Source organism: Pelmatolapia mariae, linkage group LG4 (genome assembly GCF_036321145.2).
Source record: "Pelmatolapia mariae isolate MD_Pm_ZW linkage group LG4, Pm_UMD_F_2, whole genome shotgun sequence".
Taxonomy (NCBI): domain Eukaryota; kingdom Metazoa; phylum Chordata; class Actinopteri; order Cichliformes; family Cichlidae; genus Pelmatolapia; species Pelmatolapia mariae.
The window spans coordinates 28,767,639-28,787,353 of NC_086230.1; the positions used below are offsets into that span (position 1 = coordinate 28,767,639).

General features: G+C 39.8%; 1 protein-coding gene across 1 annotated transcript; it reads right to left on the reverse strand.

The window, feature by feature from the left end:
- Positions 1 to 453: 453 nt before the first annotated feature.
- Positions 454 to 19,119, reverse strand: kcnj19a (potassium inwardly rectifying channel subfamily J member 19a). The gene is made up of 3 exons (XM_063472320.1): positions 18,104 to 19,119; positions 5,704 to 5,920; positions 454 to 2,630 (listed from the first exon to the last, which is right to left on the reverse strand). Exons 1-3 carry the CDS (start codon positions 18,767 to 18,769, stop codon positions 1,966 to 1,968), a joined length of 1,548 nt encoding a protein of 515 aa, XP_063328390.1. The 5' UTR covers positions 18,770 to 19,119; the 3' UTR covers positions 454 to 1,965.
- Positions 19,120 to 19,715: the final 596 nt, after the last annotated feature.

Below are 19,715 nucleotides of genomic sequence, written 5' to 3' on the forward strand. Positions count from 1 at the left end.
AAATGAACTTGTTTATTGTCCCAGTTAGCAGCTTATGACACTCTATTTATTAGTAAATAGAGTGTCACTTTTGGTTTTGGCCTTGGCTCTGTGCTGAATTTGTTGGTTTTCAGTTTTGTTGCTATATAAATATAATTGAATTCCCCTGAATTAAGTTATGGACCACAAAGAAGTAGTAAACCAGCACATAACGCTGCGTAATAAAAGCAGTCTGTCACTTTTGGACATTTCTGTTCTTGTCGCACATGGTATGGTATTCATAATCCCTTAAAAGTCAGAAACTGGATTAGTTCATTTGAGTTTGACTATTTTTCTCAAACTGGCACATAAAACTATAAATGGTCTTTCAATTACCCCTTTCCAAATTTCAGTAATAATTGCACTATGGGTGGCTCTCAGCTGTTGGTGGAAAAATGATTGCTAAAGAATGCATGAATACGATATGAGGTTATTAATATTTATTAGCCTATTACATAAAAAAACCATTATACTTCAACTTTATTGATCATTCAATCAATAGATTGTGAAATAAAATGTAAAAAATGAACCACAGCTGTCTCACTCTCATCAGAACTTTCTTCTTTCTCCTAACTTATCACACTCTTTCTTCCAGTAAAGCTATTATTATCCACTTCTGGCAAATCATACACAGCATGAGAAGAGTGGCAAAGCACATACGTAGTTAGCAAACATACAAGCGCACTCAAAGCTCTCAGTGCAGCTATATTACAGGAATAGAGCGTGTGAAGCATATGTAGGCTCTGTATAAAGTGAGTGGGTGGTCGAAGCTGCAGATTGATGGGGGACCTCGTGCGTACTGTTAAAGCCAGTCAAAAATCCTTTTCCCTCCCTTCCTTCCTTGCAATAGGAAAATTGAGGCTTTGGTCTTCTCTGGATATGCTGACTCTGAATTTGATGATGATGATTTTGTTTTTGTTCTTTAATTGCATCCATGCTGTGTTGTGTGTTTGTACTTGGATTTCATTAACCCCTATGTGTTCAGGGTTGTCCTACACTTCCAATCTACTATTTCACCTGCTTTTGGTACAAATGCTGACCACGTACAGAATGACAGTTCAATAAATCTATTGTGTTTGCATAAGTTGATAAAAAACAATGAGCCCCACTAACCAAATTGGTGTAGTCGTGTGTTCTGACATATACTGGCGTGAAGACGGTACACTGCGTTTGGATATGCTTGTTAAACAGGATGCCTCAGCTGACCACATTCCTCCTCAGTCTGCAATAACAGGTCATCTATAATCAGCTTCCATTCTCCAATAAACACACATAAATATATATATTTCCATCTTAACAGCAGTGTATCTCATTATCATCTCCCTCTCTCTGATATCCACTTAATGCACCACGGAGTTATAAGATTGTTCCTGCATAGTGTCGCTTGCCAAAGTGGTAAAATTAGGGGCATTAACAACAGCCTATTAAAGCTACAATTGCATCGCCCTGCTGGATTACTTATTGATATTTGGCAGAATTGCAGCACTAAAAATTTTAATGTAAACATAATAAATTCTGGGGGGACGGTAATAAAAACACAATAAAGAGAAAGATCAAACAGCATTTATTATCATCTTAATATAATTTATATTTAGATAAAACTAAGATTGACAGTTAAGTGTAGTGGTGCATACATTAAACAATGGATTTAGTGTATACATGCACAACTCTTGCAGAATAATCAAGTTTGCTTTAAGCTCAAAGTTTGTGTTTTCTGGTTGTGTGTACCAAAGCGTAAATTAATAATAGCATAGCCTCTGCTAAGCACAAAATCACAGTAATTCCAGTAAAGATTTAGTCTCAAGAAATAAAAATGAATAAACCTCTTGTTTTTTTTGTTTTAATCAAAGCTTCCAAGGGTAAAGTACGTCTTTGACTCTTGTTTTCATGTGTTTGTGGTCAGAGGTCACTGTCTGTATGTTGATATAGTCCAGGACTGTCTGGATTTCAGCGGTCGGCATTCATCTTCCTTAGCTTTGGTGGCAAGTTATCCTCCAACCTCCCACCGGCTGAAAGAAGTGGGCTGTGCATGGGAACCGGAGCAGGGGACAGCGTGGATGGCAGGCTGTGTTGGTACAGGTCTCCAGTTGACTGGGTCATGGGTTCAAAGCCCACCTTGAGAGACTTTAGCCCTAGACGATTTGCTGCCTCGGGGCCAGGTGAGGAACTGAGACGTTGCAGCTTTAGGGGGAGGTCTCCGGTGCTGCAGGCCTTCTCTGAGTGCTGGGAGCTAAGCATAAGCACTTTCCTCTGAAGGTCCTCCTTCCCTGACGAACTCATCCTCTGCAATTTGCTTGGAAGTCGAACCCCAGTCCCTACATGATGGCCCCTTTCCTCAGTAGTGTTAATACAATCCACAGAAAACACGCGGTCACGTCGGGCACCGTGGCTCTCAGTCAGTGCGGGGGTAGGAGTGGACAGAGGCGAGGGGAGAGAATTCTTCTCTTCATGCTCCTTGACACTGTACGGTGGTGTCGGCACCTCGAACGTGCTGTGGAACTGAGAGTAGTCGACCCTGAAAAAACCCTCTTCCAGGGACATTACTGGCAGGAAACGATGGCCCCATAAAACCTCATCCTCAGTGTATGACGTTCTTGCCTGGCATGTCATACCTAGAAGAGAGTGACGGCAGTAATAATTTTAATAACTGCTATTAAATGGGGTTCCAGCAAAACAATTATAGGCTGATAACGAGGAATCTGAAGGATCGGCATCACTGCCTGCTATCTCTTTTCCCTCTCCTTTATTTCTTGTGATGACAGCTTCATGCTTTGCTCTGTGTGATTATCCAGTTCAGTTTAGTCACATACTAGAAGATTTAAAATAAACCCACACGAAAGGGCTATTGCATTTCCCAGTTCATAAAAGTAACAAGAGGCTTTTACACCCTAATGTTTTTATTTTCAAAGCATGCCATGTTCCAATACTGATGTACTGTAATGGAATATGTGAGATGAAGATCATTATATATATATATAGGCATATATTTCTTTCCTGGATTTCATAAGCTTTGTAAGTTTATCTTTCCTTGATCTGGTAAATTGTTTTCACATTTTCTTCCATTAATGGTGGCAAAAGTTGGCAGATGGTTTAGGCAAAGCTGGTTGTGATAATTGCTCATTTAAATCTGACCATCGTGATGCTCTTACATCAAAACAACATGGCATGTGTTCTGTCTTTACTTGTCTTTATTTAACTCTCTGTGTTGATTGCAGCTTCAGTCTTCAGCCAGCTAGAAGAAAATCATCTGTTGGCAAACTGGCATCAGTTTTCATCATGCTCTGGTGGAGGGCCTAAATTATAGATGATGTATTAAGCAAAGATTTCTAGTAATGGGGGTGCCTGTGTGTCTGCTTTGTGTACACGTTTTCCATTTGACCTCAGGCTTGTAAAGTAATTTTCTTGACATTTGGATGTTTGTTGGAGGTCATTCGTGATCAATAATCACTTAGTTTGAGGTTTTTTTTCTGATCCAATGGCTTTGCTACAACCTGAGCTCTTCTATGAAACACTACAGTTGGCTAAAGAGTAGGAGTCTGATCCAGTCCCTCTGAGGGATGATATGTTCTGTGTTATGTCATAACCTGATGCTATTCCAGGCACACGACTCATCTTCATCCACAGAAACTCTTCACCATTTCTGCATTTTTTTTTCTAATTGCCTTAAGGCTCAGCTTTAATTGCAGTTGCAAGTTTAGGATAATTTTCCAGCATTTTCTCCTTTCTTACCAGTAAATAACTGAACTTTCTGTTGATTATAGTTGCACAAGACAACAGTAATATCAATGCAATGGAAGCTTTTGGGTCGAGTCTGACAGGCATGCTAGTTAAGGTTCATCATTTAAGCATACTTTAGGTATTCTGTCTACTGCTTTCTGCATAAAAATAAAAGCCCTCGGCACATCAAGACTTTATGTAAAATTCCTGACACTGGCAGAGGTTAGAGAGTACATCAACATCATTTGCTGAGTGTTATGTTAGGGTTAGCAAATTTACATAGAGTTGCACGTCATCTGCATATTGTCAAAGGGCAGCCTAAAGATGGAGTCAATATACCATTAAAAAGACAAACAAAAAAAATCTTATGCCATGTTGACTGCCCTTTAGTTTTATAGTTTCTTTTTTATATAGAGCTAACAAATCCTGCCATTCTTAGTTTTCATCTCATTAGGTTGCCAGAAGTCAGCACCAGCATGGATCTTGTGTGATGCTGGGTTCAAATGACAACCCATGTGATCCTGTTCTATTGCTACACATTTGTGTTACATGTGCTGAGATGTCTCCTGTTGCGTATCTATTGGTGTTTGGTTTTACTGCCCAATTTTTGGGACTAGATATAATTATTGGGTGTATTTCACATCAAGCCTGGCGGGCTGTCCTGTTAACTTTAAAAATCTTAATGCATATTTATCCAAATTGGATAGAAATATGCATTACTTTCTCTTACTAACTATAACTCGTTGTTTAAAATCAGATCTAAATGAGAGCTTGGAACGGATTTTAGCTGTCAGAATTTTTTTTATCAGCAATGAAATTAAGTAGTTTTGTCACATTGTTGAAAACAGAAAAAAAATGCCTTGAAGACACAAACTAAAACTGACAAGAATTAGAGCCACTGCATGGTAATCTGTCAAGTCTGGTTGAAGCAAATGAAATGAGTAGGAGAGACAATCAACAAGCTGAACAGCTGTGTCAGCAGCAGCTGGATGTACCGGGAAGCTGTTAATGTGTTTGGGTTAATGGGATATGGGTTAGTGTGAAGATGCACATATGGAAATGACATTTTAAAAATATGCTTATTTTTTATTGTTGTTATTATTTTTAAGCATTCCTTTTCCATACAGTTGACAGCATATTGTGGACAATTGTAGGTGACACTTCCAGGGCTTCCCTCTTCTACTCCTCAGCTCCGAGTGCTGTGCACTGCGACACTAGACTTCTAGCTGCACCCTGATTTAATGGTGTTATCAACAGAGCACAGCCGTGTTGCCTGCCTGGCTTCTCGCTTCCCGCTGATCCTTCCCTTCTGCTCTAAGCCTATTCAGCTCCATGGTTTCTCCTACAACAGTGACACAAGCAGGGTTATGGGGGGATGCCTAGAAGCACGGCTGAAAAGAAAAGAGGATGGATTTATTTGTATTGGACTTTTGGGATGAATCATTGTGTTAAATATGCAACAGAGAGATCTGTGTTGTTGCTGAGGGTACTCCAGCATGGCTGCCTGTAGCTTACAGCAGCGGCTTTATACCAGTGTCTCACACCCTCTGAATTACTTCTGCTCTCAGCTGTCATGTGAAAAATAGAGTGGAACTTCAACTAAAACCTCAGCTCATTCATCAAAGTGACACACGCATCTATGACCACAGGGTTTTATTATGCATAGAGTAGACATAAACTAATTCTGCAGAAATAAAATATCCCTTGAAATTCAATCAGTATGTCATTCTCATGTGTTGATGTCATCCTTGGTTTCTCCAGTTCTCGTGCTGTTCAAATATGCAAAACTGGGAAGGTGGGGAAATTAGATTCCAGATTATGAGTATCTATTTGATAGGAGCGTTATGTGGCTTGTTATTAATGTCGGACTTTACATTTAGATTGGGAGTGAGTAAAGTGGGGAGAGAAAACAAACAATGGGAATGGGGAAGGACACAGTTTAAAGAAATGATATGTAAGATTGCTCACCGGTAGTTTCAACGATGCCCTCGAGGATAACGACAATTTCAAACTGTTCACTCATGAGAGAGCGCTGGGATAGGTCGAAAAAGGGGCTCTTGGGATTAATTTCATGACAAATGGTGAGAGGGGATACCAGAAAGAGCTGGTCTGCACCCGTTCCAAAGCCCACATCCAATTCGCACTGGTCCAGAGGCAGGAACTCGCCCTCAGGTGTCTGACGAGACTGAAAGATAAAAGTCACACATAAGTAGACGGAAACAAAGGAAAGTGTAAAGAAAGCGAAACAAAAAGGTACAAAAATAAAAGAAAGAGACAGGGGAGTGATAATTACATTCATGTAGTCTTTAAAAAGTCAATTCAGTTCTTCTGTCCACCTATAAATGAAATATTTTTGTACTCTACTTGGATATAAGTACTTAATGACAATGTTAAAATGCCCAGTATTACAAGTCCAATGGAAAAGTGTCCTCTGTGGCAAGTTAAGTACCTCATTTGTAATTAGTCCCCTGCTGCTGTATGTGAAAAACTATTTAAGCTGCTTTAGCATGCTTGTGCTTTCTGCCCATCTGCAAACTGCTCTTCAACCCACTTCTGCTCCAACTACTCCTTTCATGCTGTTCTCAATGCTGCCTGCTTTCTCCTGTGCTGGGTTTTGTAGTTGATGTCTACCTTCAAATCTAAAGGACAGCAGATTGAAATAACATCAATTAATTCGAGTATAGTGGTCCAGACTGAACTGATATTTTAAAAGCAGACTGATAGAATGTAGAAATATTAATACTTTCATGAAATTAATAAGTGTTCCAAAATTTCATGAGTCAAAGGTGAGAAAATGCGTTTCTCTTAAAATATATAATGCTCATAAAAAAGTGATGAAAGAGATTTCTCTCTCACTCTCTCTCTGTGCTATCTTGTTTGCCATCTCCACAGACTTTGCGCTTCACATTGATTTCTAGGAGAACTTGCAGGCAGACGTATGAGACAGCTGTGTTTGGACAGGACTTGCCCACAGAGCGTTAACTGGTGCGGAAGCATTTAATTGCCCAGATGATGTTAGAGCTCAGCACCGGGGTCCTGGATGTATTTTCTTCTTTCCTGTCTTATTCTGTCTAATCAATCTGTTCACCTTTTCTCTTCACATTTTCTCAATTAGCAGTCTGTTTCACCTGTTATTACAAAGTCTTTTAAATTTCAAGACATTTTCTGACATCCTGCTTCCCAGCAAAAAGGCTTTCCGATTTTCAAAAGCTTCAATATATAATTAATGTGAAATATTTTCATAGCTATAAAAATGTAGGAAGGGAAGATAAAAACAGGTGTGGGTGGGGAAAAAAAGTCTTGAGAATCAAAGATTATTTTGGCAAAAATCCACATTTAAGATAATTAGGAACAATATCTTCTTTGGCATCGTAGAGCTCAGTTAAAGTCCGTTATCAAAAAAGATGCTTAAAGTAAACTCCTTTTAAAGTGAAATAATGTCATTAACTCCAATAAAAAAATAATCTGCAAAAAGATGATTTTACTCTTTTCACAGATTAATTTTTAGATTCTTTAATATGACACCCTGCCTTCTCTACTCTTCTCTCTCTTTTTTTGGGTCATTATTTTACCTCAAACCAATTATTTGGATGCGTCACTCACCAGCCACCCACCTAACAGCACAAACTACTCCTCCACCTCAGCTCCACGCAGCTTCATAATGAACTCCCACACAGACTACCACACAGCCTCACCAGCTTCTGTGTAATGCTTTCTGCCATTTCTGGATCTTTTGTTCTTGTTGTGAATCTTAATAATAATCAACACACTATTCCCTAAAAGACAGTCCCCTCTTTCACCCCTGTCCGGAACACCAATGAAACTGGAAATTGGCCATTTGTATGCTGCTTAACACACCCCTAACCTAGCTGGGTCATCTGTTTACTGATCTAAGCCATTCTGTTTTGACTCTGAACCAAATGAGTAACCACTAATTTTGCTCTCACTAGAATAGAAATTATCCACTGGAGTTAGCTAGTTAAGCAGATGCTTGCTCCATGATTTGGTTAAAAAGCCAGTCTGCAGACTCGTTGTTGATGTTTTCAGCCCACCGGTCACCAGCTGATTGAAGAGAGCACATTAAATTAAAGACACAGCTGTTGAAATATATTTGCATGCTTAGCCTAAACACTTATCTAAGAGAAAACTTTCTGCTTTCAACTTGCAAAAGAAAAGGAGTGAGAGATGAAGAGGGGCTGTGGTGTTTGGAATGTAGCTAAAAGTAGCTGAAGTTGCAGATATGTAAACCTAAATCTGAGAGCAGACAGCTGCTGAAAGGTTCAGCGTTCAGGGAATACTTCTGGTAAATGGTAAATGGACTGGTTCTTATATAGTGCTTTTCTACTCTATCTGATCACTCAAAGCGCTTTATACAACTAATTCATTCACCCAATCACACCCAATCACACCCATGCACACGAGCACTTTTTCTAAGCTGTTAAGTTTTCCCTATCTAACATTCATACACATTCACACTCCGATGGATGCATCGGAGAGCAACATGGGTTCAGTATCTTGCCCAAGGATATTTTTGATCGAACCACCAACCTTCTGGTTATTAGCTGGCCTGCTCTACCATCTGAGCTACAGCCATCCCACTTCTTAACAGTAGGGAAATAAATAATAATGTGCTATTTGGCCTTGAAATAAACCAGACCAGGTGATGTGCTGATGCCGGTCTTGCTACAGGTGCTCGACAGAAAACAGGAGTTGGAGACCACAGCACAAACAACCTTTATTGTGACTCTGTGCAATGAACTTGAAGTCATGTTTCCTTTGAAATGGTTGCTTAAAAATGGGGTCTGTGACCACTTAGAGTCATTTGCCACCTTTTAAGCGACTGTGGTGCATCAAAATGGCAATAAAGTGGTAATAAGAGACTCTGCCATCAATTCCTGATTGAAGGAGTCAAGTTTACAATTCCATTCAATTTTTTCTGATAACAGTGATAAATCGGTGGAAATTTACAAATCTCTTGCTGTCCGTTGCAATTTTGTTGCCGTTTGCATACGCATTGACTACTTACATTCAGAGTCCAGCCAGAATCTCAAAGATTTGAAACAGAAATTAGTGATGTCATTGCTCCAGGACATCATTTTAACAGCAGAATCAGACAGTAACTCAAGCAGTCTTGCTTTTATGTATATAACTAGAATACGATCAGTTGAGTGGAGTTACCATATTACATATATTGATTGCAGAGTGTTTGCAGTCTGTTATAAATCAGCAATTACTAGCAGACCTTCATTAGTCTAAAGGTGACTACAATCAGGCCCAATCCAACCACGACTGTTTGGAGACAGTCTACCTTTTACCAGGGGACCTATGCAACCACACTGCGATTGAAAGTGGTTGCTGTAGTACTTTTAGATTGCTAAATGTGAAGAAATTAATTGGAATCATCTAAAAACTACAAAGGAAATTTCTGCCCTCTTTTTTTTATTCTCCTGTGTCTGGGCCATTAGATGAACATGTCTTCAAGAGAGCTTAAACACATAAGCACACTTTTTTCATGTATAGTATAAAGTTTATGGAATAAAATACACTTTGCTTGAGCGTTTCTCTTGGTTTTTGGTACCTTCTTTAAATGTGATGAAGTTTAAAGTTAACTAGGCTATTTTTAGGCTAGCTAAGCTATAACTGAGCATGACGTGAATGTAGGTAATCAAGGGATTATACCGAATGGGAAAACAAAAGTAAAAGCAGAAACTGTTTATAAAATAATCCAAAGACGATACATCAGCCATCATATTTATCTGAAACACTGATGCTGACTAGTTTAACAAAATGTCATCAGGTAATTTTTCTGATACATGCACATAGACTGCATATTAGTCTTAGCTAATGTGACGGTGCACAGAGATGGTTCTGCACTTTTTTCCTCGTGTAAATTATCTCAAAATGTTGCAGCAGGTAATCATTAATCCAAACTCCAAACAACCGTGCATATTAAACAGCATGTCTATAAACATGATTTATTGTTAGAATCTGTATTCGTTTTTACTAGATAATAAAGTAGCTACCGCTGAGTTTGAAGTGCTGCATAAATAAGTTTAATTAATGAAAATTTTCTTTTAGTGTGCTTCTTTGTACTTCCCGCCCCCCGCGCTACAGTTACTAGTCCAAGTCCAATTTCATCCTGACCTGCTGGTGATATTGTCCTATCTCCCAGATGCAAACTGTGAATAAGGTGTGAGTAAACAGGTTTTGCATTGCCAGAAAACACTGCATTCTATTTCTATCTCCTGTGAATATCAATGAGATGCTCGTCTGGATTTATGTCGGGGAATGACTTTCGTGTCGAGCGGGCATTGTTCACTTGTCAGGTGCTTACAGGCCACTGAATACTATTTGGCATTGTTCCTCCTTTGAGGGTTATCTCATGCTAGCTTAGGGAAATTCTTCTTTTCACTTTCTGTCTTGGTCGCTTAAGATTAAAAAGATGGATGACTGTATGCAAACATTGACAGGCAAAGCTTCTTACAAAGGCCCCCTGGCACTCTCCTAGACTCCTTCTTGCACAAAGATCCAGAGATAGCTGAGCTTGTCGACTTTTTTTTTCTCCTGTAAATCTGACATGCTGTTTCAACCAATCAACAGATTTTTCTCTCCGAGCTCTCACATAGTCAGACAGGAACTGTTTTTATTTCTTCTCCACAATATTTTTGGGGAGCAGAAGCACTGGATGAGCACACGAACACATTTCTCTTTGAAATTTTACCTGTCACGTCTGATTGCTCACCATGCCCATCAACGACTCAGCTACTCATTATCATTAGAAAAGCGAGGCGTTTTTTTTTTCCCTCTGTGCTTGCAGTGGAAGTGTCTCAGTGGCGTGAATGATGCTCATGGATAAAGACAGGTGATAAATAAAACTGATTAGACCTAAAGGGTCCTGATCTTCCTACTCAACTCCACTCCTGCTCGGCCAGACCCTCATCAATCAGCAGCCTCAGTGGAGATGGGGGTGGAGGTGCTTATAGGCAATCAGATCGACCGGCCGACAGTCCGACCAAATCATGCGCGCTTTCAGGCTGCAAGTTATGCACAGCCTAGTCATTAGATTTAGAAAAGATAGCCTTGGTTAACATTTCATCCAAGCGAATTCAGCCAAGACTGAGTGAGATTAATTAGAAAAGTTAAATCACAAGTTAAATTAATTGGGAAAAACAACCCGAGGTAGACTGCATGGTGTTCTTCTGCTCTTACAAACGAGACTGCAACTGCAAACAACGGCTTGTGTTTAAGACTGCTTATGAACGGGTTTAAAATGAATGTCTGCATCTTCCTACACTTTCAGCTGTTGAAAGGCAGAATCGCTTAATGTAGCCAGCCTCTGGTAAAAGCATAAAAGACGGCTCAGTTTCTCTGCAGAATATCAAACCTTTGTTGCACCATCGTCACCAAGATGTTTTAATTTTTCCTATTTAAATGTGTTACTTTTCTCCTTTTATATAGCCTAAAAGCTACCTTTAAGCGGTCAAGCAGCCATTTCTGCTTTACTGTAAATCGCTTTTTACATCATAATCAAATACAGTTTAATACACCTCTGCGTGATCTGTTAATGAAAGAGCTCAGAGGGGAAACCTCACTGAGTTGAGCAGGCACACTATTACACAATTGAATTGTGAGACCAGCATGTGGTGGATTTATCCACTTTAGAGAGCGTTTGTCTAAAGGTGCTCTTTTTTTGAGTGTGAAAATGTCAACTGAGAAGAGGCGAGTTTTCCTATTTAACATGTTTTACCGAGGGTAAGGTCCAGGTTACTTTTCTTTGACACTGCATATTTTTGTTGTTGGTGTACTTTTTACATAATAGAACTGAAAGAAAGCTATTCAAACACACATGGGCGCATTAATCGGACACGCATAATTGAGTCTTGAGGCACAAGAAAAATGCGGCTCATCCTGATAATGTGAGACCAGCTATTGTGCACAGATCAACTGAAAAGCTTCCAAAGATGACACCTACTCAGGGCTGTACTACAAAGTTATTCACTATAACTAGACTTTGCTTTCTTTAGCTGATTCAACAAAACGTGAAGTTGTTGGGGTTTTTTTGTTAATAGAGGCTCTCTTCTACATAACAGGGGAAGATTGATGTTGGTGTTTCACTCCAGCGCTGCAAGTAAATCAAGAGATGAATGATGGCAGAAAGATGTTAATCTTGAAATTTTGTAAGTTAATGTTTTTATTTTCACACTAAATGCAATCTTAATGCTGCCGTTCATTTCTAACGTGCACAATAGCACTCAAACTTTAAGCTTGGTCCATTTAAACATAAGACTTAAAGAAGCATATTAGGTCTAACACTATCCTTTAATGAAGGAGACATGGGAATTGGTTTAGTTTTGGACCAGATCAAAGTAAAATTAATTTTATTGATTGGAAATTCTCTGCAGTACATACTAATAAACTAATTAGTCTTCTAATCTGTGTTCTGTTAGTTGCAGCAGTGCAAGATGGGCTTTGCTGCGAATTGTGAATAAATTCCCATGACAACATAAGCAGTGCGTTTGCTCTGCTCTAACTTTACTGCACAGCTTCATTTGTGGCATTATTAACATACAGCTTAACGGGCTCTGCGTACAAGCATGAGAAATTTTATTGTTAGGAAATTAATTCTTTTAGTTATTGAAAATGTGGCGCTTACACCTGATTTTAATCTGGTTAGAGGTGCACGTTGGTTAAGCCAAATTAAGAAAGAGCCAATTTTGTGACTCATGTGACCCATTAATGTTGAATTGTAGTACACCCCTGCAGTCCCTCAAAAATCAAAAATCTTCTGAGATTTGAGATTAATTTTGGGCGATTGTTGAAACATGTTCACGTTTTTGAACATTCCCTGTAAAAAAGTGGTATTTATATTTTTATGCTGCATCTGCATGTGGCTGCTCCACTGTACACTGTGCACCGTTTAACAAATAGCTCACTTTAATTAGTTTTGGGATCCAATCTCAAGCCTCTGGCAGTGAAGTCAGACACAGCGAGACAACATGACCTCCACTGCTCCAACACCTCGCCTCTTCTCCAACTTCCCACACTAGACTCAGCACACGGCTTCATAATTAGTTTATTGCTAAATCTTAACGTGGAGATAATACCAAAGGATGCTTTGCTGCTTTCTCGGTGCGTAAAAATATGCAGTAGTAGTAGAGAGCGTACTGGAAAGTAACAACCTGCCACATTTGCCTGAGTACAGAGGCATGTAAAGTCATACTGATGAGGTCACTGTAGAGGCTTACGCTCCGCTAAAATTAAAATGAGACAAGATTAGGTGTAGCTTGAAACGCTGAGACCAGGTTGGAAAGCGATTCAATTCTCCATGTGGCAACTTTGTGACTTTGGCAGATACGGTGTCACAATGTTCTTGGCCAAACTGTGTGTTTGTTGTCAGCGTGCACCCTGTGAGTTCTTCTTGTGTGGGAAATTCTTTAACAAGGCTCATGCTTTTAGTATTGTTAGGAGCCTAAAGATGCTGTATTTATGCAAAAATAATGGTCCAGTGCTTTACCCCTGATAGAAGAAAGAAAAACTTCGCATTACAGATCCAGAGCCATAGCAAATGCCTCAGAAATAAACCTTAGGAATCCAAGCTGTACATCTATATGTTCTTATGTATATTTGAGAATGCACACTCCTATATCAGAATGTTTTGTCCTGTGTGGACTAAATTATTATAGTATAGAATACAAACACACGAGAAACATGAACAGAGCAGACTTTCCAGCTCTTGGACTCGCTCATCAATACATGCAGGGATTCAAGGTCTTTTTTTCCAGCCCTCTGCAGCCTGATAGTATAATTGAGTCTTTTCTTATTAGAAAAAAAAATGGAAATCAATTCCAGTTCTAGTGCCTGTGTAACCTGCTATGCAATCCTCTGAGGAGATATACAGCCACGACTATTTTACTCCCTTGTATATCTCTGAAATAGAAGGCACCATTCATACAGTGAAAATATTAAGAAAAAAAATCTGCTAGGCTCTACCCAGCTGTTTCACTGCTCTCCATCTCTTTCAATCAATGTCCTACACACTCACACCCGCCTCCCGCCCTCACAGCTACACCAGAGTCATATTTTCAGCTTGGATGTTCCACCAGGATGCCCTCTGAGGCTGCCGTGGATGCCTTCCAAAGCTGCATTTCAGCTGCTTATGGTGGGACTTTAAATGTTGGCTGTCATTGGTCAGTCTTTTCCTTATTTCTTTTATAATGCAGGGATTCAAGGCCTTTTTCCATGTCCAGTGATCATCCACAGCAGTACTGCAGGGCTCTTTCCAAACACAGCAGCAACAGCAATAACTTTTTGCAAGTTGAGCTAAATCCCTTAAATTCTAATTTTTAAGAGAAACAGCATATATGGCACAAGATAATCAGAAGGCTGCTTCCTGTCTGAACATCACAAACACACTGTGTTAAATGTTGATTTTTGACTTTACCTAACAAAGATTATGCTAGATTGTCCCTCAGTGCGGTACAGATTTCTTCTTGGCTTAAGAAAGCAGTGAGCAGTGTTCCCCTCAGCTAATACGAGCCACAAACCTCTCTTTGGCTTCTTGGGCATGACCAAAATGAGAGGGAAAACCAAAAATTTTGCACGTAGGTGTGAGCTGATGGCCCAAGGCGCTTTTCAAATGAAGGCTCAGTGTGTCCATGAATTCCAGTAGGAGGTGAGACAGACTGATATGTGATTTTTCTGTGTGGTATTTAGTGTATTTTAGTTGGCAGAGTACAAAAGGACAAAAAAATAAAGCAGAAATAAGGTTACTTACTACCTTACGTTTGTTCTTTGACAACTGGGGAGTCTGACAACAGGCTACTCTACCTTTCTTTTTACATATGCATAAGGGGTACAGCCCAATTCCCTTGATTGTATCCGCGTTTCAGTCAATTGCGTCATTCCCTTGCATCTTATTTCCTCTCATGAAAACACAAGGCAGGAAAAAAATGAACCGTCTTTTTCTCTGAGCCTTCATCTGAAGCGACGTCCGTTTTTTATTATTATTTTTTTTACATTTTTGTCTAGTGACAGGGACACAGCTGGTCTGTCCGTCACTCTGATTTCAAAGTTTGGTGGCAGTATTTGTTCGTTTAGAGATTGCACAAATAATGTTGCAGTGCACAGATACTACCATCAGTGCAGCGGCCACAGCACACGATATTTGAATGTGTTACCTGCACTGCATTTATATTGTGTTTATTTCAGTCAGACTTCACTGTTAGCATAAATAATGGCAGCATAACTAATTTGAATCAATATTTTTTTAATATATTCTCTTTATTATTTCATCTTAATCCCAGTTCTAACCTTAATATTTTTTCATTTTGGGGCTAATAAATCAGTTCCACCAACTGTCTGTGTAATATTTATGGTAAGTGATTAAAGGCATTACATAACAACACAAGGGCAAAAAAAATCTTTATTAAAATTTATGGTTCTTCTGACAGTCAAACCTACAGTTGCATGGTTCTAAATTTAAATGATGAAGACAAAGTAAATAAAAAAATGCTATTGATGCTGACTTTTCTCTATTTTCTCATTTTAATGAGCTGACAAAAGCACTTTAAATCTGGAATGATTTAAGAGTAAAGTGAAGACTGAGTCTGTGGATTCACCTAAATTCTCTTATTTAATTGTTCTCCAAACACTACAAACACGAGAAGATGCTATTTAATATAATAGAAACCTTGAGAAATGTGCTGGTACAACCCACCACTGTTTAAAGACATAAAAAAAATGCCTTGCAGCGCTGGATGAAGGAGTTGGTTCAGCTTTGTGCAAATCTCGTTTGATGCTTGTTTTGATTCCCACAGGAAACGGAGCTACGCAGGTGTTTTCAAATTCAATTCGGCTAAAGTACTTCATACAGAGTGGAGGGAAAGCTGATCGTTGTCATCTGTGGTGTCCCACTTCTTCTTTTGTTTTAATGAGTTCGGTAAGAAATACTGCGCACTGAAAAGATTTAGTAAGGAAATGAACTACTTTAACCACACTGGTGGCAGCAGGAGAAAATACCTGCTCAATTACATCTGTGCATGTAAATGAGGCGTTGAGTGCTTAACAAGTTTGCAAGTTACCGTTTATGAGAAGCAAGAGAAAACGCCTCAGTTAGAAAGACTTACGAGTAACGAACATCGTATTGCAGGCACAAACTTTATGGGTTGATTTATGTAGATGTCCAAAGCTTTTCCAGATAAATCTGCAATAGTTTTTAGTATTTGAACCCCACTGATACAACTATGTTTCCGCTTGCAGTTCAAATGATAGAGATTTACAGTTGAAGTTGAATTTTGATGCAGTGTAAAAACATTTGTTTTGATTTCTGAAGTTTGAGGGCTGTTCGTGTATTTCACTTTAGTTTCTTAAACTCTGCCTCTCTTTTAAACTCTTTTTAAACAAGTTAAATGATTCCACTGCCACTAATGTCTTTGGGTATCTTATGATGAGGCAAGACTTAAAAAAGGCTGCAGTTCAACAGCACCACCAACATTTCTATACAGGGACTGCACTAAAAGGCATCCAACTTAAAACAATACTACTATGGCAATAGTTTAAGTCAGCATTGTATTTGATGATAAATATTTACACATATGTAAATCCTAAACAAGGCTTGTGGTCTGTGCAATGACTCACCTGACTGTTATTTTTTTCTTTGTGTCTGTGTGTACTCTGGCAGGGCTGCTACAAATATTCTGTCTTGGTAAGAGAGTCTCTGAAGCGAAAGAATAAGGTTAGACCAGAAAGCCCTCGAGCAAAAAATGATAAAAAAAAAAATCTAAGAAGCACACAGTGGATGCTGTATTTATTGTATTTCACAGAGAGGGGGAGTGTAAAAAGGATGTGGGGTTGGCATAGGTCTTGGAATATATGCTGATTGTATTTCTGGCAGTCCGGAAAGGAAGCAAATGGATTTTACCTCAGCTCTATTTAAAAAAAATAAATAAAATAAAAAAAAGGAGTTTCCATTATTTTTAGTGATGTCATGTCTGTTCCAATCTCATTGACAATCCTGTTTGTTAAGTTTTGGATACCCATGTTATTAAAAAAAAACTGCCTTCAGTTTCAACTTACTTAATTTAACACTGAGCTCCAGTGTACTGATGTACTGCAGTTCACACTATCACTGGTGTATTACGCAGGTGGAGAGAAGCCTATGGTTCAGTCTTACAAGGGAGGCAAGTGAAATCATCGCAAACATGTGCAATTTTACTTTCTGCCTATGGGGTTGTTCACTTTCTCCATGCTTGTAACTGTGGAATAGCACAGTCCTCCCTGCCTCCCTCTTTCCCTGCATGCATCATTAAGCTGACCAATGCTGTGCTCGATGTGGCTGTGCGGAGGAGAACACACACATAAACAAGCTCCAAGCACCTCTCTAATGCTGTTTGTCTTCTTTATGGCCCATTTTGCACATTGAACATGGATGTGGCTGAATGGAGCTCTATTACGATAATTAACACAGGGGGGGCCTGTCAACCTTGGTGCTGTTTGTGGCAATTTTCTGCATTGCTGCCTGTTTTTAGAGTTTGAGGTTTATTAGCTGTATTCTCCCAAAATCTGCTGAGTTGATGCCAAAATGGCACTGCAGTGCTTCCTAACTCTTTTTACATTTCAGAAAGGAAATTTTTTTTTAAATGCATCACCTTAAATACTTTTTATGTCTTAACACTCTCTCTCCAGAGGTTTGCTTTACTGAGTCCAGTGATCTGCTGTGGTGTGTCAATCTCAGCTCCCTACTGATTCACTGAGCCTAACTTTCTATCAAACACAAGGGGGAGGGGCATCTGTCTGTCAAATCTGCTTACTGATACACTTCTATCTGCCCATGTGTCGCCAGTTGAAGCGGAGCTGATGCTGGACACAGTAGGGACCATGCACACTGCAGCCCTCCCCACAAAGACAACACAGTCTTTTCTCTCTAATTTCAGTGGTTTGTGAGGCACCCATCTGGCTGCTGCTCAGCTTCACCATATATACTTGATATATACTTGAGCAATTTGCAGCTTGTCTTTGGCCTCGTGGGCTTAGGTTAGAGATTCAGCGATGCAAGCTGTCATTCAAGTGTGCAGTCACGCTTAAAATAAATGACTGTGGAAGCTTAAGGAAAGTAAAAAACAAACAAAAAAAACGAGATGCCAGCCTTCAAAGAAAGTGCTCCACGCTGATGAGATAAGGCAGTGCTGCTGAAGCTCCAGTGTATCAGCAGGGAGTCTAATAAGTTAGATGAAATGTAGTTAACTTTCACTATTTCAAAGTCATGATTTGCTTTACTGATGAAAGAAGATGTGGTTTAAAACGAACTGCTCTTACACTTGCAGATTTCGCTTCTTCTGTCATTAGCAGAGTGTGTCGATATTAAGCTTACCTTTATAAGCTTGCACCTGATCTGTGCGGACACCATATGGCTGTTCCGCAGGTTGCCCACACGGAACATGAGGCATAGTTTGCCGTCTCGCAGAGAAATCACCGCGTCCTGACTGAACATGAGCGTTTCTGCGCGTTTCTTGGGTTGGGACATTTTTATGAACATACAACCGATGAGAAAAGCGTCCACTATGGAGCCCAGCAGCGATTGGAACAAGAAAAGGATGATACCCTCCGGGCACTTCTCCGTAATGTACCGGTAGCCGTAACCAATTGTGGCCTCAGTCTCGATGAAGAACAGAAAAGCTGAGGGGAAGTTGTAAACATTGGCCACACAGGGGGTGTAGGATGAGTCGTGGCCATGATTTAAATCTCCTCTGATGTACGCAATGACCCACCACATCGATGCCATGACCAGCCATGCGATGGTGTAAGTTAGGATGAAGATCAGTAGGTTCCATCGCCACTTTAAGTCTACCAAAGTGGTGAACAGGTCAGAGAGGTACCTGCTGGTCTCTCCGCCGAGGTTTCCGTGCTGCACATTGCAGCGACCGTTCTTCTCCACGAAACGCTGGCGTTTCTTCTTGACCGGAGCAGAAAAAGATGAAGCCCGATTTGTGTTAACCACCTGATAGTCTTCGCCAAATTTTCTACGAAGTGCCGCCATTTCAGCTCTGCTGAAGAAAGTGGGAAAATACTTGCAGTTTAATCCATGCTTTTGATTGTTTTAGCCTCCAAAACACTGGTTACCTGCAGTGCGTAAAATGCGCCATGGCCACTTTAGCGCGCACGTGAAATCCTATGAATAAAAAGAAAAGGAATCGTGCGTATTTCAGTGCTTTTAAAGCACAGTCATCATCCTCTCAGATAAAAAATTCCACTGTTCTGCCAGTTACTTTACATGACATCTGAGGATCGCTGACTGTAGCTGTGCGCTCTGCTCAGCCTCCCCACACTCTGACTGGTGTGATACTCGCCAGTAGAACGAAATGCGATGAGTTGTCTACCATTCACAGCCTCTGGTGGGCTGTAAAGAATTAAAAAAAAAAACGGAAGAGGGAGAGATGTGAAGAGAGGGAGGGAAGGGGGCAGTGAGAGAGGAGGATAGAGTTACACAAGAAGGCGTTTGTGTGTAAGAGAGAGATGGAGGGAGGCGTTCAGTTTGACTCTTTTCTGTCCAGTTCATTCATACAGGTAGTCAGTGTGAGGCTTAATTGATATATTCATCAAAGCTTTGGTTAATTTATTCATTGATTCCCTTTGAGTAGTTATATTGCCTTTATATTACAGCTGCTTATCCTGCGTCTGCACTGAGACACACAGCCACACAAAGTAAAGAGACTGGAGACATTTTGTGCTTTAAAGTTAGATTGTGCCATCTACTGGACAGATAACATACATACATATTTATTTTAGTGGACTGGGCAACATGGGGGCTAGGGTATCACTAACATAACTGCTGATAATATTTGGTCTTCTGCTAGCCTGTGCCAAATTGCTAAAAACCTAATAATCTGAGATATAATTAGTAAATTAAGAGCAACTTAAAAGACAAACGCAGTAGCAGTTTATGTGTTAAATATTCTTCTTGAATGTCAGGTTTTATACTGAAG

What these genes read in the sequence shown, in the direction of transcription:
- kcnj19a (XM_063472320.1), bottom strand. Translation starts at nt 18,769, where the DNA reads ATGGCGGCACTTCGTAGAAAATTTGGCGAAGACTATCAGGTGGTTAAC. An exon ending in TCAGGTGCAAGCTTATAAAG is followed by an intron (nt 5,921 to 18,103) that starts GTAAGCTTAATA and finishes TTTATCTTTCAG; the next exon opens with TCTCGTCAGACACCTGAGGG. An exon ending in GGGCATCGTTGAAACTACCG is followed by an intron (nt 2,631 to 5,703) that starts GTGAGCAATCTT and finishes ACTCTCTTCTAG; the next exon opens with GTATGACATGCCAGGCAAGA.